Source organism: Hyposmocoma kahamanoa, unplaced genomic scaffold (genome assembly GCF_003589595.1).
Source record: "Hyposmocoma kahamanoa isolate Upper Pololo Valley unplaced genomic scaffold, ASM358959v1 78, whole genome shotgun sequence".
Lineage (NCBI taxonomy): Eukaryota > Metazoa > Arthropoda > Insecta > Lepidoptera > Cosmopterigidae > Hyposmocoma > Hyposmocoma kahamanoa.
In genome coordinates this window covers 14,130,650-14,157,539 of record NW_020653945.1, presented here as the reverse complement: position 1 = coordinate 14,157,539, position 26,890 = coordinate 14,130,650, and the positions used below count along the sequence as shown (strand labels likewise).

At 38.3% G+C, this 26,890-nt stretch overlaps 1 protein-coding gene across 2 annotated transcripts; it reads right to left on the bottom strand.

Moving 5' to 3' along the window:
- LOC113233445 (E3 ubiquitin-protein ligase rnf168-like) lies at positions 1-26,890 on the bottom strand. Of its 2 annotated transcripts, XM_026468584.1 has the most exons (8): positions 26,545-26,887; positions 26,335-26,467; positions 21,770-22,000; positions 14,686-14,875; positions 14,164-14,507; positions 1,085-1,280; positions 716-830; positions 1-391 (listed from the first exon to the last, which is right to left on the bottom strand). In XM_026468584.1, exons 1-8 carry the CDS (start codon positions 26,885-26,887, stop codon positions 264-266), a joined length of 1,680 nt encoding a protein of 559 aa, XP_026324369.1. In that variant the 3' UTR covers positions 1-263. The 2 variants fall into 2 exon arrangements, with proteins under 2 accessions (XP_026324369.1, XP_026324370.1); XM_026468585.1 differs by having other exon boundaries at positions 1-830; positions 26,545-26,890.

The window sequence follows — 26,890 nt, the reverse complement described above, 5'->3', positions numbered from 1 at the left end:
TGTAATTAGCAAAATCAGTACTTGAAGTTAACGTACTTTAGGTTTAAAAGTAGAAAATGAGGAATTTTATATATGGTTTCTTTATGCATTACACTATACATTTTATTTTCAATTGCAACCGCATTGTTGATAGCTAAATACATTAACATCAATGATGTAGGTAGTAGATACAAATGTCATTCTAAGTATTATAATATAATGTCAGTTGGTATCAGTGCGACGCTGAAACGTGTTGATATGTAGCTCATCTCTTGGTGCCCTAATTAGACTTTAACTTTTTTAGGAGGTCTAAGAGCATAGTTGATAGTCACCTGCCGCTTGGCTGGTGCTCGGCGCAGGTGTCGTCTACCGTTCCACTCCGCGTCCATCTTTCGCGCCAGCTCCATGTCGTTCTTTTCTTGTTCTATCAATTTTTCAATCCTAAGCTGCTCCTCTAGTATTTTCTTAACATCACAGTTCTTTAAAGGACTAGATAAATTCTTCACAGCTAAATTGACTTTATTGTTATTAATGGTTTTGGAAATTAATGGTGGGCTATGGTGTCGGTTTTTGGTATCCAGTTTCTTAGTGTCACTTCTCAAACGCGGCTTACGCTCAGAGACAACTTCTCTTTCATGAATTTTAGCTTTCTTAGGTGTTGTCTCATTTTCGTCTTTTGCTATGGAGCCCATAGATCTGGTGCGTCGCAAATTCGTTTCGACATTGACAATGCCGTCTACTTGGATACATTGTTTGGACTTTTGCGCTTTTTTCTTTGGGGGTGTTTTTAACGTATTGCACTGAATCGGTCGCTTTAATGTCATTCTGCTTTCATTGCTTCTAGCACTTTCCTGGAAGAGATCAAATATCGAATTCTTATACTATAATTTAGAAAATCTGCTTGTCTGGCACATTATTATTGCATGTCACGTTTCGATCTTTAGAGGACAGTGTAAATGAAGTCTCTTGACAATTAATCACAGAATGTAATTTGTTGGCCTTGGCTTTGGATATACAGTTGTTACGCTGATACGCTGCTCAGTTGATTAGCTTTGAATGAAAATGAGTTTTTTTAAATGTAGAAGTAGAATTATTAACACATTACCTGTTTCACTCTAAGTATGTTGAGTGCTATTACAAATGCGGAGGGTAGGTTTTTAGATAGCGATATGTTACGAAGATGACAGAGCCCTTCTATGTACTGCGTGCGACTGGGTGGCGTTCTCCGGGGAGGTTCCGTCGACTCCAAGTCGGCGCGCACGCTGGGCACTCGCAACGGGATACTTTTATTGGTTTTGACACTAAAAAAATCAAATCATGCTACATCTTAAAATCCTGGGCTGTAATATACAGGGTGACGTCCAAAAAAAAACCTTTAGGTACTTCACATTGAGGGGTATCCGAATCACCCCCATGTATATTCCGCGATTTTTCGTGGTTTTCGAGTTATGATTTTTTTTTATGGATTTTTTCAAATTTTCAACCGGATCGGTTCTAAACTTTTTTTTTCAATTTGTACAACAATTTTTCGGTTTTTTTTAACTCAATCTTTATGAATTGTACTTTAACGCACAAAATAATCGGCTTCGTAACTTCAATGGAAGCGACGAAAATTTTGACACAAAGTGGAAAATTCGCGTTCGAGAGAGTCAGATTTGAATTTTCAACTTTAAATTAAAAATCTAATCCGGCAATTTCATTGTCCCTGGGTAACTTAAAAAACTGCGCTACTCTCGACTCCAAATTTTCATATTAATACAAAAATAGTAAATAAAAAGTAGTACGTACTTAATAGGCCTTTATTTGCCGAAATCAGCCTTCAAAGGTACTGAGGTCGAATATCCCTACGATAGTAATTTGATTAAAAAACAAATTATGCCTATTTTATCTTTCGTAAGGCTAATTATGGTAGAAAGTGTATAAACTAACAAAATAATAACTTAATAGCTATAAGTATTAGGGGTTAAAGTATGAAATTGCCGTTTTATTGCAATAGGTTCTTTGAATTTTCATAGAATCTTCATGGTTTGAGGTTTTCGAATGAAACTTTTGTCAAATGGTTTCTGTGATTTTTTTTTTAAATTTGAAACATTTGAATATCGACTTTCAATTGTTTTTGTTATTCAATTTAGACAAGAAAGATGGATACTGCGAAAATTCGAGTGATTTTTGAATACGAGTTCCGACGCGGAACTAACGCGGCAGAAACAGCCCGCAATATCAATGCTGCGTTTGGAGAGGGGTCTACTAATGAACGCACCGTGCGATTTTGGTTTAAACGCTTTCGTGATGGAAATTTCGACTTAAAGAACGAGTCACGAGGAAGACCGCCCACACAGGTGAATAACGATGAATTAAGAGAGATAGTGGAAGCCGATCCTAGTCAAACTACCCAGGAATTAGCGGCATGGTTTAACGTTACCTTACCCACAATATTGACTCACTTGCGTCAAATCAATAAAATAAAAAAATACGAAAAATGGGTGCCTCATGATTTGACTGATCTGCAGAAAGAAACGCGTGTTGAAACTTGTGTTGCCTTGTTGAACCGGTACAGAAATGAAGGAATATTGGATCGAATTGTAACATGTGATGAAAAGTGGATTCTTTATGATAACCGGAAAAGAAAAATGCAATGGCTGACCCCAGGTCAAATGCCACAACAGTGTCCTAAAGCAAAACTTACCAATAAAAAGGTAATGGTAACTGTTTGGTGGTCTCAGCATGGTGTTATTCACTGTAGTTTTCTCCGATCTGGTCAAGCAATAACGGCAGATGTCTATTGTGCCGAACTCCGAACCATGTTGACAAAACTAGCAGTAAAACAGCCCCGACTCATGAATCGATCTCCACCATTATTGCTCCACGACAACGCGAGACCTCACACAGCACGAGAAACCATTTTGACCCTTCAGGAACTGCAGTTAGAAACCATTCGTCATCCTCCGTATTCACCAGACCTTGCTCCAACGGACTACCATTTTTTTCGTGATTTGGACAATTATCTACGTGACAAGAAGTTTTCTTCCCAGGAGGCAGTACAAAATGCTTTCACACAGTTTGTGCAGTCTAGATCGTCGGAGTTCTATCGCAAAGGCATTAATAACCTTCCCATTAGATGGCAGCAATGTATAGATAATAATGGCAACTATTTTGATTAAATAAATTTGTTAAAAATTTAAAAATAAACAATTTAGATTTTCAGTACAAATCGGCAATTTCATACTTTAACCCCTATTATTTACTTAGATTATTTAACTTTTATTTATTTTTCTAATTTAATTTAGTTGATTGTGATGGCAATACATTTATTTATAAAAGGTTTTCAAAATGACGGCTTTTAACAAAAATGCACATCCTACACCTACGCAAGAAATTATGTTTTAGTCTTCGAAAAGCTTGTCTGTTGCCTTTTACATCACGTTTGGCTTCTTGGATTTTCTCCTTCAGTTCTTGTTCATTCGTACATTCTCTGGCGTATGGTCTTTGTAAAAACTCCAAACAAAAGTCGATGGGATTGAGGTCAGGTGAGTGTGGCGGCCGCCTAATTGGTCCGTTTCGTCCGATCCATCTGTTCGGGTACGTTTGATTTAAATAATTTCGCACTTGTGTTGCGTAGTGACATGGTGCGCCGTCATTTTGAAATACGATTCGTAGAGTTTCAAGGTTAACGACTTCCATCAATCATCAACAGTGGTAAATCGTTTTCTAAAAAACTGTTGTAGAGTTCTGCATTAAGTCTTGACGGCAGTTCAAACGGCCTAATTAATTCTCCATTGAGGATACCAGACCCCATGTTCACACGTTGAAAAGTTGAAGGTCTCGCTGCGTGTGGATTTTCAACCGCCCATGTGTGGTAATTATGAATATTGAATATTCCAGTTCACTCAAATCGTGACACATTAGTCCACAAAATTTTATTAAAAAATTGGTGATCCTCTCGCTGTTTTCGCAACATAATTCGGCAAAAATCAACCCGCAATTGATAATCTGTAGGCAGTAAAGCTTGTACTCGCTGATACGAATATGATATGCATGGTATCCTTCCTCGTGAATTATCTCTTGGATAGACGTCAACGCTAGAGTTCTCGTACTCGTTGATGGATTTTGACGATGTGCTTCCAGCACATTATTTTTCTGCGATCCGGATCAACTCTAGGGACTGCTTTGCGATGGCTATGTCGACCAGGAATGCAGCCTGCCATTAATGTGGCGTGCGTGTTAATAAAAACAAGATGATCGGGATATCGATCAGGTTGTGGTCCACCTCGGCGTCGAAGTTGATCTCGTTACAGTCGTGCTGCTTCATGGCCGTTGCCATAAGCAATGCCATAAAAATAATACATTTCTGCATATTCACTTAACGTGTAGCTCATCTCTAAGGCTCAACTCACAGTGTCGAAGCGTCGCGACGCGTCATATTTTTCGCCTATAGCATATTCATCTATATTTTCCAATAATTAAGGTACAAATTTGTTTTGCAAATATGGAATTGACGACGCGAATCGAAGCTTGGTAGCATTCGCGCGGCTTCGCGTGTCGCCGCGCGTCACTTGGGCGCCGTGAGGCGTCTGACGCCGACCAAACTGTGATCCCGGCGCACTAATGCGAACGTCATCGCGCGTCGCCTGGCGGTGGAGTTGAAAAACAGGACGCGACGCGACGCTTCGACTCTGCGCCAGTGTGAGTTCAGACTTACACTTTCAAGTAAACGAAGTCCAAATTACTATGCGAAACAGAGACCAATAAACGAGCTAAGTAGTCAGATAAGTAGATAGCAGGATCCGTGGGCAAAACTGCGTAGTGGTAGAGATAAAACGACGAAACGAGTAGCAGTAAACATAAAGTGAGAACGACTGAGGCGATTCTCGTTTGCATTGACTCACATTGCTCGTTGTTCCTCTCGCTTACACCGGTTCTAGATACAAAGAGTGAGAGAGACATCAATATTCTTTACCTGATCCATTGGTATTCCAGGTAAAAAAAGATAACGTGCAACTAAACTTCCGAGAACTGGTCGCAAAAAATATTTAGGATAAAATTAAACAAAATTTAAAATGTCCAGATCTTAGCTTTCCTACAGTTATTATTTTATTACTTTATACACTTTCTACCATAATTAGCCTTAGGGAAGATAAAATAGGCAATAATTTATTTTTTTAATCAAATTACTATCGTGGGAATTTTCGACCTCAGGACTTTTGAATAATTTTGAATTTGGCGTATTAAGTGCTACTTTTTTGTTTTAATATGAAAGTTTAGGGTCTAGCGCAGTTTTTAAAGTTACCCAGGAACTATGAAATTGCCGGATTAGATTTTTAATTTAAAGTTGAAAATTCAAGTCTGACTCTCTCGAACGCAAATTTTCCACTTTGAGTCAAAATTTTAATAATTGTAGCTTCAATTGATGTGACGAAGCCGATTATTTTGTGTGTTAAAGATTCATAAAGATTGAGTTACAAAAAAACCCGAAAAATTGTTGACACAAATTGAAAAAAAAAATTGAGCCTGCCCGGTTGAAAATTTCAAAAAATCCATTAAAAAAATCATAACTCGAAAACTACGAAAATCGCAGAACATGGGGTGATTCGGATACCCCTCAATATGAGGTACTTAAATTTTTTTGGACGTCACTATTCCGGTCACCCTGTATATTATAAAAAAATTACTTAGTAGCCAATCTCAGCAAAAAGGTTGACCACCATCACACTACACTCGTAATCTACACTCGCGAGCAACCAGATCGACTCTGCCACTAAGTGTGCAAACAAGATTAGTTTTTATCAAAAAATACACAAATAATTCATTAATTAAGTTCTTATTCATGTTAATAGTCATCTCTTATTAGGTTACTTGTGCATATAAAGCATAGTCCACACCTTCTTGACCGTTCATGAGTGGCATCACGGCGATAACCGTTTTAATATCAAATTAAGAACCCATATTTTAATCTAATATTGATTTTTGATCACCTGAATTGCAACAGTTTTCTTTTATACTCGTCACATTTTTTTAAATTTATATTTCGTTGGCTTATCCATGTACACACATCAATGGTTAATTCTATTAAAGTTAAATAAAAATATCAATATAAATTTACCAAATTATTTATTTGTTTTTTTAAAAAATAAAATCTCCCAATCAGATTTACTTATTTCATTCGCAAGCTTGTTAACTCCGGCACAATACGCTGAAATTCTTTATGATTCATTTAGCCTCTAAATATTCATTATAAGCAAGTTTAGAATCGTGGCGTTCTCCTTACTTATGAGTTCTCGCAAATATCTTAAACCACTTACTATATTATATAATTTTGACTTAATTACAATTTACAAAGCGTCTAAGCTAATTATACAGGGTGTCCGGTAATGAATGTATCATACTGAAATGGCTTATAGCACAGCTTAAGACTGTTCAAAAAAAAATGCAAAAAAAATCTATCCCATGTAGTACCTAAGGAATGTTTTTTTTTTTCTTAAAAGTTAATTATTTTTATCTTATTTTAGGTTTTTGTGCACTATGACTACAAATGAATGAATTTATTTGGTTTTTTGGTGTCATAATATTCTACGTTAACTGTGTCCTAAAATAAGCAGTAAATGGTATGACTAAGTGTACATTTTTTTTTTTTAAAAGTTTAACTTCATTTTTCAGAGAAACAATTTATTTTTTACGAAGTTTACGCGCCTTCTGTATAAAAAAAAGTATGAAAACCTGTGTGGCCAAGTACTTTAAAATAATGTAGGTTTAATGAGGATTCCAAAATGGTATCATATCTCATTGTATCTAACGTAAATATCAAATTATTGCTATTAATGTGCAAAAGGAGTAAATTTTACTAAATAACTATGTTTGCAAAATTGGACCGTTTCTTGTCCTGAATTGTACCCGACCAATGGGGTTTAATAAAAAAAAACATTATTAAACATAAACAAAACTCTATTTCTAATATTTACAGTAAATGTTCAAATTGTTTGCTACCGGCTCTGATGCAGGCTCTACATCGACGAATAAAAGCTCTATTAAGCAGCCGTGTATAGCGTCGTTCACAAATTTTTAATGCGGCCGCACGGACGCGTCTACGTAAGTCTTCCAAGGATCGGATCGGTTTGCTGTACACTTCTTCTTTAAGGCAGCCCCAATAAAAAAAATCCAGTGGATTTAGATCCGGTGAACGCGGAGGCCATAAAATTGGCCCCAGACGACTAATCCACCTATTTGGATATGTCGCATTTAAATATGCACGAACAGAAATAGCATAGTGCGCAGGACAGCCGTCATTTTGGAACCAATGGAATTCCCTCAGCTCTTCAGGCACGTCTTCCATTAAATTAGGCAGATCATTTTGTAGGAACTCCAAATAACTTTGGCCAGTAAGAGTCTCCGGTAGTTCAAATGGTCCTATTATTTTTCCATTTAATATTCCCGTCCAATAATTTATTTTAAATTGGTGCTGTGATCGGTCTTCCCGCATAAGATGGGGGTTTTGCAGTTGCCAGCTATGAAGGTTGTGTAAATTTAAGTAGCCGTCTCTTTTAAGTGTTGATTTATCGCTCCATAGAATTTTGTTAAAAAACTGGGGGTCTTCCTCTATCTTGGCCAGCATTTGTCGGCAAAAACGCAATCTTAAATTGTAATCTCTGGGTAGGAGAGTTTGGACGCGTGTGACATGGTATGGATAAAATTTATGTTTCTTTAAAATATCGTGCACAGTCGATTTTCCAATTCCCGTGTGTCGTTCTATTGCTCTCGTCGACGTGGAAGGATCTTGCCGAATTTCTTCAAGAACTATCTCTTCATATTCATCACGAGGTGCTCTTCCAGCGCTAGTGCCACCAACACCACTACCAGGCATTCTTCCTTCTGAGTAACATTGGTGGACTCTTATAAATACGGGATTAGATGGGTGACGTGCGTTAGGGTATCTTTCTCTGTAAAGAGCTTCAGCTGCTCTTGAGCTGGTACCGCATTCCCCATAAATAATATGCATGTTTGCATATTCTTGTGGCGTATACTGAGTACGTGGCATTTTTATTCACAGACACAAAATACCTGTTCAGTCCAGAAACAAGCCAAGTCGTCGCAAATATCACCAAACAAACAAAGTTGAAATCAGTAAGCAAAACTATAGTCCAGTAAAATAGCCAGTTCGTAGTTGAACACTGATTGAAAGCAAATCGCAAAGGAACAGAAAACACGTGCAAAACCGAACAAATCGAATGATGCACTAAATCCTTTTCGTTTTTTTATACATTTGCTGTTAATTGTCACTCTTTGCCTCTTGTCCAACTCTGACCATTCTTATCATATGAACAAAAGACAGGCGGAATGTGGCTATCGCGCAGGTGGCAAATAACGGTCACACGTGGTACTTTAAAGACAACAATTGAAAAATTACTTTGATTGGATTTTTCATAATTTCGCTGTAAATAAGTTTTATTAATGCCTAATATTATTTTTTATCAAAACTCAATAGTCAAGAACAATTCAGGATAAGAAATGTTCCAATTTTGCAAACATAGTTTTCTAGTAAAATTTACTCCGTTTGCACATTAATAGCAATAATTTCATATTTACATTAGATACAATGAGATATGATACCATTTTTAAACTGCCTCTGTGGCCTAACGGTTACCATGCCGGACTGCCACGCAGAGGTCCCAGGTTCGATTCCCGGGCCGGTAGAAATAGTTGTATGGCCTACAATTATTTCTCTCGTGAGTTTGGATGTAATTTGTGGTTGTCTATGTGTGTGTCCATGGCACCCGCGACACAGGGTTTCCCTAGTGCGGGGCTATGTTGAGTATGTGCGTTATTTATTTATCATTTTGGAATCCTCATTAAACCTACATTATTTTAAAGTACTTGGCCACACAGGTTTTCATACTTTTTTTTATACAGAAGGCGCGTAAACTTCGTAAAAAATAAATTGTTTCTCTGAAAAATGAAGTTAAACTTTTTTTTAAAAAGTACATCATTTAGTCATACCATTTACTGCTTATCTTAGGACACAGTTAACGTAGAGTATTATGACACCAAAAAACCAAATAAACTCATTTATTTGTAGTCATAGTGCACAAAAACCTAAAATAAGATAAAAATAATTAACTTTTAAGAAAAAAAAACATTCCTTAGGTACTACATGGGATAGATTTTTTTTTGCATTTTTTTTGGAACAGTCTTAAGCTGTGCTATAAGCAATTTCAGTATGATACATTCATTACCGGACACCCTGTATATTTCAAAAAATAACTTTATCTACATAAATAACATAGAAAAAAAGTCCATTCGATTAATGCGTAAAATATGACACCTTGTTTGCGCGTAATGTGGTTTGTAGTCACGGGTTGTTATTTTCTCTGGCATTGCATTTGACTGTTTGGGACCTGGGCGGCGCTGATGATGTATGTGCTGCTACGTGGGCCGGGCTATACCCTGGATTCCGTGGGCCAAGATTACTCTAGGCACCGCCGCTACATGGGCCGGGCAATACCCTGGACTCCGTGGCCTGGCTTTACCCTGGACACCGCAAGAGCTCTTCTTACAACGTCAACACGGCGGAAGGGATAGTATTGAAACCATTCTTATTTTGGATCAACAGAAATTCCAGCACACATCACACATGAGGCGCTGTCGTACGTAACTGTTTCAACGAAACAGCATTGCCTAAATTGCTCACAATTACTCACTGGACGCCTATACGTACGCCTGACTTCTTCTATCACTGCCATGCAGACACATTCTGCACTAGTCAGTGAACAAGACAGTCCGCCATTGCTCGACGTTCCAATTAAGGTGCTCTCAAGCAAATTGAAACTCGCTTACCGATGGCTTGGCGTCAATTTCGGATCTATGCCAGGCCGTTTTAAGCCGTGTAAGGTTGGCTTCCTTCAGGCGTCGTCTAACTGTCCACTCGCTGACAGACGCTCTTGGAACACGTATCTACTCCTGCTGTACACAGATGGCGATTTCACAGTGAGATAGAAACGGTAAACCGGTCGTTTCTCAGATATATCTGTGACGGCTGGTTCTCGGCCGCCGGTTGAATGCACCGTACTGGAAATCTTCTTTACACCTATGATACCGCACATTGCCTTAAGTACAGTTGAGTAGCGACAGTTTCCTGACTGAGTCCCTGTTGCAAAAGAGCAACAACTTTAGCGACTTCTTGCAGCGTTTTCTATCCATGGTTTCGATAAAATAATGATCGCAAGTTTCGAAGATGTGTTAAGGTCAACTTATGGAAAGCGACTGATAAGGATAATTTTTTTATTTTATGAATGATATTTTGCAGTTGGCCGCTGATGGCCTTTACTGCGCCCCCGGAGAAAGAGGGCGAGCTGAAGGCTCATAACCCCAAAAATAAACTTAAAGCTAAGTAGCGGGCCTGAGGGCGCCCAAGTGGCCACGGACCTCGGCTCAGGGCGCTACTGGAGACTTCCGCCAGAAGGGCGTGCTGTAGGAGAGAATCTACCACTGTACGTGCTGAAATAAGGGGCTTGACGACCTCGCCGGCGAGGACGGTTGGTGCGTGAGGGACGGGACTGACTAGCGATCTGGTTGGCCTTCAAAGTGGCGAGAGTGATAAGGTCGTCAGAGTCGTTGAGGACTTCCCTTGGCCGACGGGTCCTACGTACGCGGTGGGGTTGTTCCCTGAGGGGGTCGTAGGAAAATGCAGCCACCACGATGGGATTGGGGTGGTGAGGAGCAGAGTCGAAGTATTTCCTCGATGCCTGTTTCATGAATTGGGCTATTGTGGGGAGCCGTAAATCTATATGGAGGATAGCGTTGCGCATGAATCGATTTGATAAGGATAAACCGGGTACAGGGGGTTATATAGGGGTACCTGCGTGCGCAACTTGTGCTGTGCACCACTCGTACATTTTTCTGTACTTTAATTTTATTTGCGTTATTTAAAAACTGCTGAATCCATTTGATCCTTAAAGGTAAAGTTACAAGTTTTTAAACATTAGATGTGAACTTATAGATAAAACCTACTCTGTACGCACACTTAGAGGTTGAGTCAGTTTGGTTGCTCGTGTGTGTATAGCTATACTTCGTTTCAATCCATTTTGAACAAAAAGTAAACAAACAAGTCACTGACCTGACCATAGACGGTTTAGTGATGGCAAACTGTAACGCCAACAACAAATCGATTAATTAATTGAATAAATCGATTTGTTCAATTGAGTTATACTAGCGGTTTTCCTACATAACCTATATAAGCATATTTAAAATTTCAATTGAAATCCTCCATCAATTCCACTTAGATAATCGATTATTAAATCAAACATTTCAATTGCAATCGAACTTGCAATTGAAATGTTCGATTTAATAATCGATTACTAAACTTTAATTGATTGAACCGAATGTTTTTTTTTCGAACAGCACTATGCAACCATAGGCAAGTCATAGAAGTATAGAGGAATAATAACCTCACTTTTGGACTACCATTTTTCAAATACGATTTTACGATTCTATGCAAATAAAAATTGTTGGAAAAAGTGATGAGATATCAAGTCGAACTCTTCGAAATATACGTGAAAGTGTTACTTATTCGATTTATTGAGTGATTGCTTTAGAATTTTAACCAAACAGGTTTGTTTACTTTTTGTTCAAAATGGATTGGAACAGACTTTATGTCCCCTGCGAGTGTTTCGCTGTATGCTCTATTAAACTTTGAGATGGTGTCGAATTCGAAAAATGTATACAAACAACTGTCAAAATGACATCTCATAGATCATAAACTTTTTTTTCCACGTTCGTTTATTAACAGGTCCCACTCTATTCAGACTAATAATTATAATGGAAAAATACTCCTTTGGGTTGAACATTTACAAAACTTTTTAGAATCATCTTATGTCATAAAATATTTTCAATTAAAAAATTACGAGTAAATAAGAAGCGTCGCGGCTCACAGAGAATTACGCAAAAGAAACATATTAGAATATTCTTTATATTGGGAACATAAATTATGTTTTGTTTTCGATATCAGTGGCTAACATGTCAAATATTGACTTTTGTTTTTACTTAGGCAAACTATTCTACGAACGGTTCTTTCAGATATCCCCAGAATCTCAGCAGTTTTGTTGGTACACTCGCACAATTCATATACTGGCCAAGTTTGAAATGTATGCTAGTAAGCATTTATTATCATAACCTTCTCGGTTACAGACATTGCAGGGCGTGGTCTTTTTTTCTGCCTCCATTGTTGTTATGGTCACACGTACGCAAGCAAACACGAATGTAACAGAAAACCAAAACTTAACAAATAAAATAATACAAACGAAAACTCCACAACTAAAAACAAAAACTCAACAACACGATGCATACGTAGCAAAGAACACATGCGATAACGACAGCTGCCAGAAACCGAATGAAAAAAATTGCGGTGATGCACTGGTGGGGATGCAACCCGAAGACCTGACTCGTTATCCATCCATATCTATCAAAAATTGACTTTTCATTTTTTTATTCATTATAATTAACGCTATTTAGTAATTATCCAATCTATAATTTTAATTTTATTATTCTTAATTAATTAATAAATAATAATGATAAACAATATTTAATTTAAACAAGTATTAACGTTATAGTATTATAGCAATAAATTAACCCACTCCTGCTTAAAAGTATTTGTGTTTATATAAGAAATAACAAAAAATCGAATAAACAAAAAGAACAGCCAGAGGTTGTTCATCCTCGAAACATTGCCAATGGGATAAAAATCTTTCCACAGGATTATATAGTTTTTTGAGATTATCTTATTAAATATTGTTTTAAATAAAAAATAAGATTTGATAACATTTTGTTTGTACATGCACACAATTTAAAAACAATATAAAACATCTAGCATTAATTTTTAGCCCTTTTCACTGTTACACTATTCGTAGAATATTTTTTTGTAATGGCATCACCTTTGTTTACATTTTTGGACTTTTATTTCATCTCAGAGTTTAAAAAAAGCATTTCGTTAGCTTCACTACATATTTCTTGACAATCTTTTTACTTTCAATGCCCGAACAAATAAGTGTACACATTTTGGATAGAGTGACAAGGTTCTAATCCCCAAGCAGTGCACTTTCATACACCCTTGCATGCGGTTAATCAAAATTATATTAGCACGATACTGGGTGTCTACTCTCGATCTCGGTCCGACATCCGTCCGAAACAATTACTGCCAAATAAGCAATACTTGACACTTGTCTTTTAATTTTGTCGAATATTACTTATTTGACAGTAATTGTTTCGGACGGAGATCGAGAGGGGGGCTGCCCTGTCTCGTAGTCACGTAATTTTCATGTGCATAGAAACAATAAATTATGAAAATACAAAACATTGTATTTTTATAATTTATTCAATTTGTTTCTATGCTCATTTCTTTCTACTTTGTTATTTTTACAAAGGAAGATAATGCTATAATTATCAATACAAAGATCGAACACTTAGAAAAAATTCTTTCAATCCGGCCGGATTCTAACCGACATCTTCTAGCAAACCGTGTCATCTTTGTATTAATAATTATAACAAACTAGTGGAGTAATTTCACATCAAAAATAATTGAATGTGAATTCATTAAAAATTTTAAATATGAAATTAGTTTTTCAATATTGCAACCAATACTATAATTAATAGTTTAGCAATGATGGGAGTCGTTTCACGCTTTTAACAAACAGTTACAAGTTTGTAGATTGTCCTCATGGTTATGATATCACAAACAAACCATTTAGTGGTGGTTACTAGTTTCACCATTTTATATTATTATTTAATTTTAGTAGCAAAAGAGCTCGTTGTGAAAGAGTTCATTTAAGGAAGTACTGCCACCTTACCTATATCTGCTGCCAAGCAGCAATGTGACCATCGCTGCGTTCCAGTTTTGAAGGATAAGGGCGCTGGTGAAATTACAGGCACAGGGGACTTCTCAATTTATGTCTCAGGGTGACACGCGCAGTGGCAGTGCCTCTCAGATCTATGTGATGTGCAGCTCTAAGTGGCACTGCAACTGTTATGGACAGGCGTGTAGCTTACCACCAGGCACACGACTTGCTCGTCCCGTCACTTAATTTAAAAAAATTTTGACAAATTTTGATTTGGTTATGAATTTACATTCTTAAAGCTTTTAATTTTGTTATATTTGTCAAATAATGTAATTGCAATATAAAAATTATTGAGTGACATATTTACCCTGTAGTACATGTCTTTTCAATGGGCTTGAAATAACACAACTCCAGCCTCATGGAATCTACACTCCCTGTTTCCAGATTTCTGCAATTCTCCGGCTTCTGTTTTTCCAAACATTTGTATATTTCTATTTTTTGTTTGTCCAAATTATTTTTTTCCAAACTTCTACTTGATTCAGGGTTTTTATTTTCAGTGATATTAGATTTATGTTGTAAAATCCCTGATTGTGGAAGAGGCAAGGACACAAGTAGCGATTTTACAACACCTGTAGTTTTTTCGTTGACACCTTCTGCATTGTTTTCAGTTTCTTTTTGACTAGGGTGAACATCGTCTGGCTTCTCATTCATCTACAAAATTAAACACCATATTAACAGTATAATAATAAGGTAAGTCACAATAAGCATAGTGCGCTTCATTGCATCTGGTTAAGTTACAAACAATTAATATTTATACATACAATTTATTAAAATAAAACAATGACATGCAGCATTTCAACAAAGAGATAAGTCAAGAACAAAATCTTACTTTTTCCTTGTCTCTTTTTCCATTTTCTTTATTCCAGAAACTGGAGCCAGTTTTGACTTTGTGATCTATTAAATTTTTAATGATTTTACCATAACTTGGTACCACTTCAGGTGATGCCCTGCTATTCGATTTTATGGTCGCTTTGCAAGTTGAGTCTGAATTTGTGCTGTCATCAGTTAACAAGGGACTGCTGTAAAAATGAAATTGTGAGGACAGTCAAATCATTTGCAACGGCAAACTCGCGCTCCCGAAGTTAATTGATTTTCTACTGTAGAAGTGAGAACGGAACTGTAAAAATATTGTGAAACTATTAAGAACACACTGTAAACGATGTGGTAGTGTTATATCGGCATAACAATCCCGAAATCAACAATAACATCAAGAAATGGAAGACTAAAAGTCTTCCATTTCCATCAGCACCAGCAGCATCAGCAACTGCACTAAGCAAAGTGAAAAGCCCGAAACCACATCGTCAATAACTTTTCAAAAACTGCTCACTCTGCAAGAGTATCACCCAGGCCTCTACAATAGTACTCACTAAGTGAAGTGAATCAATAAACAAACATGTTCCTAAATCCAAGCCTATGTCCAAAAAGTATCCGATTTGGTTTTCACGTGACCTTATAAGCCTATTACGTGAAAAATATAAGTACCGCCAGAAGCTTCGGAAGTTTAACAACAACCCACGCGACAGATTAGCGTTTGATCTTGCGAAGTCCCATTTTGATAAACTGAAAAATATCTGTTACAAACAGTACATCGCTCGTCTGGAGAACAACCTTCGTCCGAATCCAAAATTTTTCTAGTCTTTTGTGAAAACTAAACGCAATAATAATGGCCATTATCCTTCTCAAATGTACCTGCACGAAAAATGTGCAGTTGGTAGCAAAGGTGTCTGTAATCTGTTCGCTAATAACTTTGCTTCGGTATACAACAAATCTACTAGCCCCTCTTCTGCGGTCTGTAGTACACCGGCTCTAACTAGCAGCTTTTTAACTATGGTTCAGTTCAAGGACGACCAGGTCTTCAAAGTTTTGGAGAGACTCGACCCTTCGAAGGGAGCTGGACCCGATGCTATCCCTTCTAAATTTGTGGCCATGTGTGCCCCAGCATTGGTTCATCCACTAATTTTTAATACGTCTCTGAGCACAGGTGTCTTTCCGACTGCATGGAAAAGGGCTCTTATAGTACCGTTGCATAAGAGTGGACACAAAGAAGCTGTAAACAACTACAGGCCTATTTCCATTTTGCCAATCTTTGCTAAGGTCTTTGAGCGCTTGCTGATCCCCATACTATCTTGGCTTTTCAGGGGCATAGTGCTCGCAGAGCAACACTGATTTACTAAGGCACGATCTACAGTTACTAACCTCGTTTAATTCATCGATAATATCTCACGCTCTCTTGACCAGCGCTCGTCTGTAAGCGCCATTTACACTGACTTCAGCAAGGCTTTTGATAAAGTTAATCATCAACTTTTTCTACGTAAACTTTCCATATACGGTATTGCAGAGCCTTTGCTGGGTTGGTGCGAGTCGTATTTGCGTGGCAGAACGTCTGTAGTGGTTGTAAATGGAGATTCTTCGGATCCTTTTGGTGTTTCTTCAGGCGTGCCGCAGGGTTCACATTCGGGCCCATTGCTTTTCAATATCTTCATAAATGATATAGATCAGTACTTTAGGCACACGCGGATCTTGCTTTTTGCTGACGATTTGAAATTTTTCCGAGGTGAATACCAATGATGATATTGCGAAATTACAAGAAGACATTAACCGCTTAGACTCCTGGTGTGACAATAACCAAATGACTTTAAATGTCTCTAAATGTTACGTAATGTATTTCACCAAAAAAACTAAGCACGTCTTCTAAAAAACTACGCAAAATTCACGATTAAAGGTGATCCCATTTCTAATGTGAGCCAAGTTAGAAATTTGGGCGTGTTGCTCGATAGCAAACTTCACTTCCATATCCACATCGACAACATCGTATCTAAGGTTTTTCAAACCCTCGGTTTCGTCTTGCAAAACTGTAGGGACTTTAAGTCGCCTAGCATTAAAATTATGCTGTACAATTCTTTGGTGCGAAACAGGTTGGAGTACTGTATTATTATATGGAACCCTTTCTATGACGTGTACAAAAAGAAACTCGAAACGGTGCAGAAAAGATTCTTGTGGCACTTGACCTATTCCTGTTTATAATAAATTAACAAATGTAATTGAAACAGTGTCCAATAGATGTCACTAAAAATAGTCAACAAAAACTTGTTATGTACTCTCGTTGACTCTGCAGAAGAGTATAAAAAAATCATCAGTCTCATAAGGGAGAATAGTCTTATAGGAGACACCTTCACAAGGAAAGACAATAAATGTTATAGATTTGTTATTAAAAATCTTCATCACACTACTCCACATAGCCCTCTTATCGAGGTAGTTGAAGCAACTGGTAACAACGTGAAAGGGAAAATAATAAATGCACGCTACGGGCCAGAAAAAACACCAAATCCACATTCATCGTAAATCTCGAACCAAGTATAAATAATAAAAATGTTAAAAAGACCAAGTATATTTTCAACCAAAGCGTTAAAATCGAAGACCCTCTTAAAACAAATACAATTGTTCAATGTCAACAATATGGACAATCCAAGAATAATTGTATGAAACCTTTCAGGTGTGTCAAGTGCAGTGAATGGCACAAAATCTCCGCCTGTCCCAATAAAAGACGGAAACTCCCCTGCAAGGTACGCTTTATGATCTCTCGTGCATCCTGCTAATTACAAAGGATGTGAAGTCTACCAGCTAGTACAAGCAAGACGTAAGACTACACAAATAACGCACTAAAACAGACTTCTTCTAACTTAACCTCTGCGTTACGAAAACCGCCCGTGTTATACAATGCGACTACCGACCCTGTCATCACAACAACCACCTCGAGGACCCCTTTGTTTAACTTGCCTACATCAAGCGCTATATCATATGCTGACATAGTTAAAAAGCCCATTGAAAACCAACAAACCAGCAGTGCCGTTGAAATCATGCTTCTGAAGCAAAGTGAAAAATTGGATACATTAATTCCACAAATAAGTACCCGTGTTAGCCTTATTACCATCCAAATCGCTAATGTCACAATGACTTCTCTGCGCATAGCCAACGTGGAACATCAATAGACTTGCACCCAACACATGTGAATTAGAAACATACATTGTTCGCAACAGACTTGATGTTGTCCTCATCTCAGAGTCACACAGCTATAAACATCAATAATTACTGCACCTACGTTACTCCCCACACTGATGGAAACGCTGGGACAGCTATGGTGGTCAGAAAATGTATTAAACATCACCTACTAGAACCTTATGTAACGGAACATTTGCAAACTACTTCAATCAAATTAATGGATAGAACTGGCACAACAAAGTTGCCAGTGTTTTACTACAGTGCCCACCTAGGCGCAAAATAGATGAAGTAATGTTCTCACATTACTTTATTACACTCGGGCAACGATATGATGGTGATTGGAATGCTAAACATACCTACTGGGGCTCCGGATTTATTGTAACTAAAGGCCGGCAACTAAAGCGGGGCATTGACATCAATCGCATCTATCCAATATAGTCTGGTAAACCAACGTACTTGTCCACCGATGCCCAAAAAGCACCTGATCCTGATCTGTTAGACTTTTTCATCACAAACACATTTCTTATCTTTACACTACAATCGAATCAAGCCTAGATAGCTCGTCTGATCACACACCTGTCATTCTCACACTGAGCACAACGGCTATATTGCGTGAAACTACAAAGAAGAAAACCACACAATCACAAGACCAACTGGGACTCGTTTCGTCATTACCTGGAAAACCATAGCAACCTTAGCAGATAATGATAGAGGATTGATTGATGAAGCGTGCGCCTACATACATAATCAGCTCCAAATCGCTGTTTGGAAAAATACTCCAGTGACTAACCCAAAATTGAAACCAACTTGCCTACCAATGCTAATTTTATTCTTAAAATTACTGAAAAAAGACGATAGTATGACACCAGTCTTGCCTATCTTCTGATAAAACTTTCTTAAATAGGGCCATTAAGGAGTTGAGACAATTAAAGGAATGCTTAGAGGAAAGTAACTTAATCCCACATCAATATGGGTTCCACTCAACACTCCACTGTCCAATAAATCCACCGAGTTTACCAAACAATTAGACAGCTTATGGAAAGGAAAGAATATTGCTCAGCTGCTTTCATTAACGTACAACAGGCTTTTGATAGTGTGTGGCACCATGGACTGTTGTATAAAATTAAAACTCTACTACCTCACTCGATTTATTCCATAATCAAGTCTTATCTTGACAACAGTCTTCCAAGTAATCTAGATAAAGTGGTGAGGGAACATCCGCATTTTACACTTTCGTGCGGGCGTGTGGCAGGGATCTGTGCTTGACCCAATACTGTGCATGATATACACATGCGATTTAACACAGTCCCCTGATGGTGCTATCGCAACATTTGCTGATGATGCTGCTTTTCTGTCGTGCAGTTCCAACCCCAGCGTAGAAAGTGCACAACTACAGAGGCGACTAGCACTATCTCTGCATGGTTGAAGAAATGGTGAATCAAAGCAAATGCTACTAAATCGTAACACATTACCTGAGAAGAGGCAACTGTCCACCTGTAAAACTTGGAGTAGATAGCCTATCTCAAACCTTGACCGCTGTCTGACCTGGAAGGTACTGTAGACTAGGCATTATGGTTTGTGTTAGTGCTGGCTGAATGAATATAGGTTTGTGTTTAGAATTATATACGAGGGGAGGTCCAAAAGTCCGCGGAATGGAGGGGGCGGGAGCCCGCTAATTACGCTTGCTTGATGTGGTACTAATCAGATACTCATTAGGGGTATATATATCAAGCTTCACCCTTTTAACTTCATTAGTTTACGAGATATCGCCCTACAAACAAGTAAATCCGGAAGAAAACTGCAAATATGGAGCAAATCGAGTTTCGTGCTGTCATCAAATTCCTTACCAAGCAAGGAAAACCTCCTCAAACCATTATGAATGAGATGGAAACTGTTTATGGGGATCAGTGCCCTGGTAAAACAATGATTTACAAGTGGCACGTTCTTTTCAAACATGGCAGAGAATCAATTGAAGACGATCCTCGCCCAGGACGGCCAGTTGAGGCCACCACATCAGACAATGTTGAAAAAATCGAAAAATTTATATTGGAAGATGCCCGTCTGAAGAAGAAACAGCTGTCTGCATTAGTAGGAGTATCAGACACTACCACTTTGAGGATCCTACACGATCATCTTGGCATGACGAAAGTCAGTGCAAGATGGGTGCCGAGAATGCTCACGCCGCCCGCCTCAAAAGCAACAAAGAATCGATGCATCAAAGCACTTCTTGGAGCTGTGTGGCGCAACCTAACCTACCCCAATTTTGGAGCAAATTGTTACTGGAGATGAAACTTGGGTTTATCACTTTGAGCCCGAGTCCAAACAGGAGTCAATGCAATGGCATAAAAAGGGTACACCACCCCCTAAGAAGTTTAAGGTGTCGGAATCGGCTGGAAAAATCATGGCTACGGTTTTTTGGGATTGTGAAGGAATTTTATTGGTTGACTACAAAGAAAAGGGGGTCAATATAACGGGAGAATATTACGCAAGAACATTAATAATAAATATAAATAACGCACACACTCAACATAGCCCCGCACTAGGGAAACCCTGTGTCGCGGGTGCCATGGACACACACATAGACAACCACAAATTACACCCAAACTCACGAGAGAAATAATTGTAGGCCATACAACTATTTCTCTCGGCCCGGGAATCGAACCTGGGACCTCTGCGTGGTAGTCCGGCATGGTAACCGTTCGGCCACGGAGGCAGTTAAAATTAGAGAGACTGAAACATTAGAGAGACTGAAGGAAGCTGTCAAAGAAAAAAGGCGGGGAAAATGGACAAAAGGTGTGTGCTTTTGCAAGACAACACACCGGTTCACAAGAGCAATGTTGCGATGGCTGCTCTACACAAGTGTGGCTTTCAATCGCTGACCCACCCACTTACAGCCCGGACCTAGCCCCCAGCGATTATTATTTGTTCCCAAATTTGAAAAAAGAATTACGTGGGAAAAAATTTCGCGACGATGAAGAGGTTAAGGCAGCAATTTTAGCTCATTTTGAAAGCAAAGAGAAAAAATATTTTTTCGATGGCATAGGAAAGCTAATTCCGAGATCTAAAAAATGTATTGAGCTCAAAGGTAATTATATTGAAAAGGAAAAATAGCCTTATTGTTTTATATTATTTACAACCCCTTCATTCCGCGGACTTTTGGGCCTCCCCTCGTATAAAACGAGCCCTGTACCCCACTGTACCCACAATATCTTTTTTGCACCATATCGCGAAGTATGCGTTCTATTTCTATCAGAGAGTAAGAACTTGTAGCTTTATATATATAAATAAAAATAGGATTAAAAAAAGAAAATCTTGGTTGTTCTAGTCGATCCGATAACACGCAGTAAATCTTTATTCATGAGTATAATCCTCGTTTATCTTTGAAAAGTGCCTCTACACTCTTCACAGTACATTATAAAGCATACAAGAGACGAATTCAATAACAGATTCAGAAACTTGTTATGGCTTCTGGGTAGGCTGTCCACCCTGTCTCTTAGTAACAAGCTCATGGTGTACTGTGCCATATTGAAGCCGATATGGCTTTACGGCATTCAGGTAAGGGCCACTGCCTCCAATTTAAACATCCATAGCCTTCAAAGAGTCTAAAACAACATCCTTCGAACTATCAGTGGTGCTACATGGTACACCAGAAACACTTGATCCACGAATACCTAGAAGTGATGGACCTGTATAGACATAAACACAGGTATCAGCTCAATACTCATCCGAATCCTCACGTTAAAGCACTAGTTGATGGTGGCAACATAGAGACTGAAACGACAGCATGTGTTCGATGAGTAGGAGAGGCTGAAGTCGCAACTGGCAACTGATTGTAGATACATAATAACAAAAAAAATAAAATATTGTGAGGTACATGTTTAAAAGCACACATTTTTTTTAAAGGTAAGACTTACTCTCTGGGAGCTGGAATAGTAGAAACAGTAGCTATCTGTCCTCGAGACAAGTATCCATCAATCTTAGTTGCCTTAAGCCGTGGTCTGGCAGCATTGACTCTACTGGTCTTTCCGGTCACCATGACAGCTTTGACAGGTTCTTGTTGCACTAGCTGCTTTGCTAAAACTTCATCTTGTTTTAGTCGCTCCAAGTATTTCTTCTGAGATTCTTGCTCTTCTTCTTGTATTTTTCTGAAAATTTTGATAATACATTCCTTAGCATTATTGTATGTGTGATATACAGGTGTCCCAAAATAGGGTGTACCACGTCAGAACGACACTATGGGTAGGTGAGCTATACACCTGCCAGAAAAAATGATTTGACCTTAGGCCTTAGAATAATAACGCATAGAAACCTAGCCCGCACACGCTAAATGAGGCAAGTTAGAGGCTTCCCAACGGGCTCCCATGAGCGCGCGGGCTGTTAGTGCTCAAGGTCAAATTGCACCGCGAACAGCTCCAAAATTTTTTGCTAAAAATGACGAAACGTGCGGTAAATGGGTGTAAAAATAGAACAGACAAACATAAAATAGACACTAACATCACATTCCACAAGTAAGTAATGCGTTTCAACTTCAAGGGGAGCATTCTTAAGCGATTTTTTAATCTATTTTAACAGTTATTTTCTTTAATGTTTGCTTATGGCATTTTCGGTTTTAGGTTTCGAATATGGCACTTATTTCTAAATCCAAGATGGCGGGCGCGATTTTTCGAATAATGGCAAGTTGGGTATCGTTTTCGAGATGTTTGGGAATGTTCAATACAAATATGGCACTCATTTCTAAATCCAAGATGGCAAACACGACAGTTCAATCAAAAGCAATATTCCTAATGATCACCCCCAAATACCTCGAAAACGATACCCAACTTGCCATTATTTGAAAAATCGTGCCCGCCATCTTGGATTTACAAATAGTGCCATATTCACATTGAGCATCCCCAAATACCTCGAAAATGATACCCATATAGCATTTTTTTGAAAAAATCGTGCCCGCCATCTTGGATTTAGAAATGAGTGCCATATTCGTAATGAGCACCCCCAAGTACTTCGAAAATGATACCCATATTGCATTTATTTGAAAACTCGTGTCCGCCATCTTGGATTTAGAAATGAGTGCTATATTCGTAATGAGCATCCCCAAATACCTCGAAAATGATACCCATATAGCATTTTTTTTGAAAAATCGTGCCCGCCATCTTGGATTTAGAAATGAGTGCCATATTCGTAATGAGCACCCCCAAGTACCTCGAAAATGATACCCATATTGCATTTATTTGAAAACTCGTGTCCGCCATCTTGGATTTAGAAATGAGTGCCATATTCGTAATGAGCATCCCCAAATACCTCGAAAAGGATACACACATAGCATATTTTGAGAAATCGTGTCCGCCATCTTGGATTTACAAATAAGTGCTATATTCGTTTTTCATCGACAAAACCGAGCATATCTGTAGGCACCTGATCGACAATGTCGGGCAAATCTGTAGGCACCTTTAACTTAATGATGAGTTAAGCAAGATACAATTTCCCCACTTTTGAGGGAAATGTTATTCCATGGCATCATTATTTGTATATTTGTGTGCGTGCCGACGAGCGTAGTTACAAGTTGCTTACGCCTACATGAATTTGGTTTTTGCCTCACTTGTGACAGTCGTTTGATATGAAACTATCATTCTATGCGTTATTATTCTAAGCCTTAGGCTTAGGAAAGTCTTTTGATTTTAGAGATATTGGCGCTTTAGTTTTTTTGGAAAAACTCTGTTATTTAATTGGTTTTATTTTTTATTTATTTATTCCAGACCACATGACCCATATAATATATACCTTAAGGAAAATCATACATAAAATATAATAAAACACTATTTCTAACTAATCTACACGAATTGCACTTGTCGGCGACGTTAGGCGCAATCTGGTGTCAGGTAACCGACCGCGGAATCGCCGATCTTTTTTCTTTACCCTTCGACCAAAATTCTTCCTTTATGAAGGTCGACAGATGTTCGGTCGGTAGTCTGATGAGAAAAACTTTGTGGTGACAAACGAATTGAAATTCACGTTGTAGCGGGAATCCAAATGCTCGACCCTCAAGGTGTATTTGGCATTATGTCTGATGTACTTCACTATCTCCTCAGACTTCGTGGAGTAATGCAATCGCGACAGGTACAGCAGCGTCGTTGGTACGGCCGGACGCAGCAGGAAGTTCGGTCCTGTCGGTGCTGTGCCACACTGGTTACGGCTGGTGGACTTCCTCTTCTCCTTCCCCACTTTTGTGAAGCCGTCCTCGTCGAGGACGCAACGACGCAATGTCCTTCAGCAGCCTAGTGACAGCAACGTTGTCGAATGTTACTGGGGGCAGCTTGTGCGACTCCTTCGCCATGAATGTGGGCACGTCGTCCGGGTCAGTCTCCTTCAGGAGTGTGATGATATCTTGGAGACTCTTCACGCCTCTATCCCTCTGGCGAGATGGCATCCGTTCGGCTTTACCGAGGCTCTGGAACAACAGCACCTTGCAAATCTCATCCTCATAGAAATGCGATTAGCAGATCTGCACAATGCTGGCTTTGTCCATGGTGTTGATGGCGTGTTGAATAAACGCCAGGACCTCATTGGCAAAGAGTTGCTGGGAACCCATTGTCAATTACGCACAGCGGCCTGTGCCGCGCGAGACGCGAGTTATAATTAATAATTAACTCACTGCGTAGTGGAGCATCCGGTTCCGAACGCGTTTTTTTATGCTATTATTGCCAGGATTAACTCCAGATGCAAGTTATTTTTATTTTTTGGGTATTCTGAATAGTTTTTCCAGGTACTGCAACTTTTTTTTTTAAATTGTATGAAACGGAATTTGCTAATGATCTTAAAAACTATTCCACTTTATAAAGAATCAGGAATGGTACAATACTATTGAAATTTTTGACAAGAGCTTAGTCATTTTGTTTTTTTCGTCATCAACACCCTACTAGCCGAATTGGCTTCTAAACTAAAGTGTGTTAAATTATGGAACTTTATGGCAAGCTACTCTGTCGCTAGAACCCCATGTAGTAAAAAATGAGCGAGAGGTATGACCCTTACTTGTTATCTCTCTCTCTTACGTCGGTATCAGTCACTATTGACCGAGTGGGAAAGAGTCGGGTCGAACTCGTAAGTTGGTACTTACAGTTCGCTCGTAAGTTAGTAATAATTGAATATGCTGACATGTACCTAATTTACAGCGAAACTAGACGTGTTTCGGCTCGTGGCATCGTATCATTAAATGCATTAGCAGTAAAATTGTATATGGAAATATTTCCTAACCACAATGCCAAGTTGTTGATATGATTACTAAAATACCGTTCTGATCGTTAGCAAATGAAAGACCAAAGTGATGCCAAGTTGCGGAAAGTTTAGAAACAGGCTTCTGTTTCTAACTTTAACTTACAAGCCTTTTTTTTTACGTTGGGAAATACTCATCGATATCTCTCTGCTGCAGGGGCAACAGAGAGATCATGTCCGACTCCAACCGACTAAAACCCCACGGTGTTCCGTCCCTGCACCTTTTGCCGGGACTATGAGAACGCTTTCGCACTCTTCCGCGGTCCCTACAGCGCTACTTACAAGCCTAACCCAACCCTATACTATCCCAGCCGGCCGATAGATAACAAGTAAGGGTCATACCTCTCGCTGATTTTTTACTACATGGGGTCCTAGTGACAAAGTAGATTGTCTAGAAAGCTCAATAATTTAACACAATTTTGTTTAGAAACCAATTCGGCTAGTAGGGTGTTGATAGTGAAAAAAATTAAATGACTAAGTTCTTGTCAAAAATTTCAGTAGTATTATACTATTCCTGATTCTGCATTAAGTGGAGCAGTTTATAAGACCATTTGCCAATTCAGTTTCTTACAATTTCTTTTCACACTAACTATTCAAAGTTAATGTTCCACTTTTGAAAAGGATATGAGGTATACAAAATTAATAACTTTTTTCACATTTTATGATGTTTCTCAGTAAAATATTAGTTGCAGAACCTGGAAAAACTAGTTTTCAATCATTACCCGAAAAATAAAAATAACAAGCATCTAGAGCGAACCCAGGCAATAATAGCATAAAACCCAACAAAAAGTAGTTTTTCCAAAAAAATAAAGATATATATATATATAATATTTCGAAAACCAAAAGACCTGCAGTGTTGCTCTGATGTGGTATTTTTGGGGCACCCTGTATAGAGATTCTGTATTTTTGGGACACCTGAGATTCAAAGTCAAATAATCATGAATTCCGTAGGTAAAATTTTGTACACTTATTATTTAAAGTACTGCTTGTTCCCTGAGAAGAATGAGCGAGATACTCTAGGAATTGCACTTTTCAAATAAATTTCAATGCTATGGAATACACTTTGAATCATATTTGTGTGAAATCTAGACTCATATTGTACTTCCATACATCTTTATCTAAATGTAGTCTTCAATTTTTTAATATGACTTTTCAATTAAAATACTTTACAGAGAATCGATTACCAACATAGAAAAAAAGTTAAACACCGTACTTAATTAGAAGTTCAGTCTCTTGCATGTGCTTTTGTTCTAGTAGTAAGCGTTCAGCCTTCAATCTCTTTAGCTCTGCCTCATATTCAGACCTTATTTCTCCAGGTGCACTCAGTCGAGGTGGTAAATATTTTTCTACAATAAACAAAGAAATATTTAGGAAAACAAACGATACAATAGGGGCCATGTTATGCGTTAGTGGCTAAGCTTACCGTCAGGCACAATTACATCTTCACCCTTCAACTTGACATCAATTTCTTTTGAAAACTTAGATTGTATATACTCCCAGAGTTCCACATTCACTAGATTTTTTTGTTTTGTTGCTGTTCTCAACCAAGATCCTATTCGAAGTCGGCAAAGAGGACAACACAAAGCATTATTTTCTACGCTGCCATTGAAACAGTGTTGGCAGAAATAGTGCTTACACGGCAAAGTTACAGGTTCTATGAGAATTGATTGACAAATTGAACACACGACATCCTTTAACTGCAATTTTTCCAATTTTATTACTTTATTTTCTAATTTCAACAGCCGCTTCTTTAGTTTGGCCGACATTTT

Excerpts from the sequence above, each read along its gene's own strand:
- LOC113233445 (XM_026468585.1), bottom strand. The coding sequence starts at position 26,887 with ATGTCGGCCAAACTAAAGAAGCGGCTGTTGAAATTAGAAAATAAAGTA. Across the intron at positions 14,508-14,685 it reads GAAAAAGAGACAAGGAAAAA|ATGAATGAGAAGCCAGACGA; the intron begins GTAAGATTTTGT and ends TTAATTTTGTAG. Across the intron at positions 1,281-14,163 it reads GAAAAGACATGTACTACAGG|TGTCAAAACCAATAAAAGTA; the intron begins GTAAATATGTCA and ends TGATTTTTTTAG.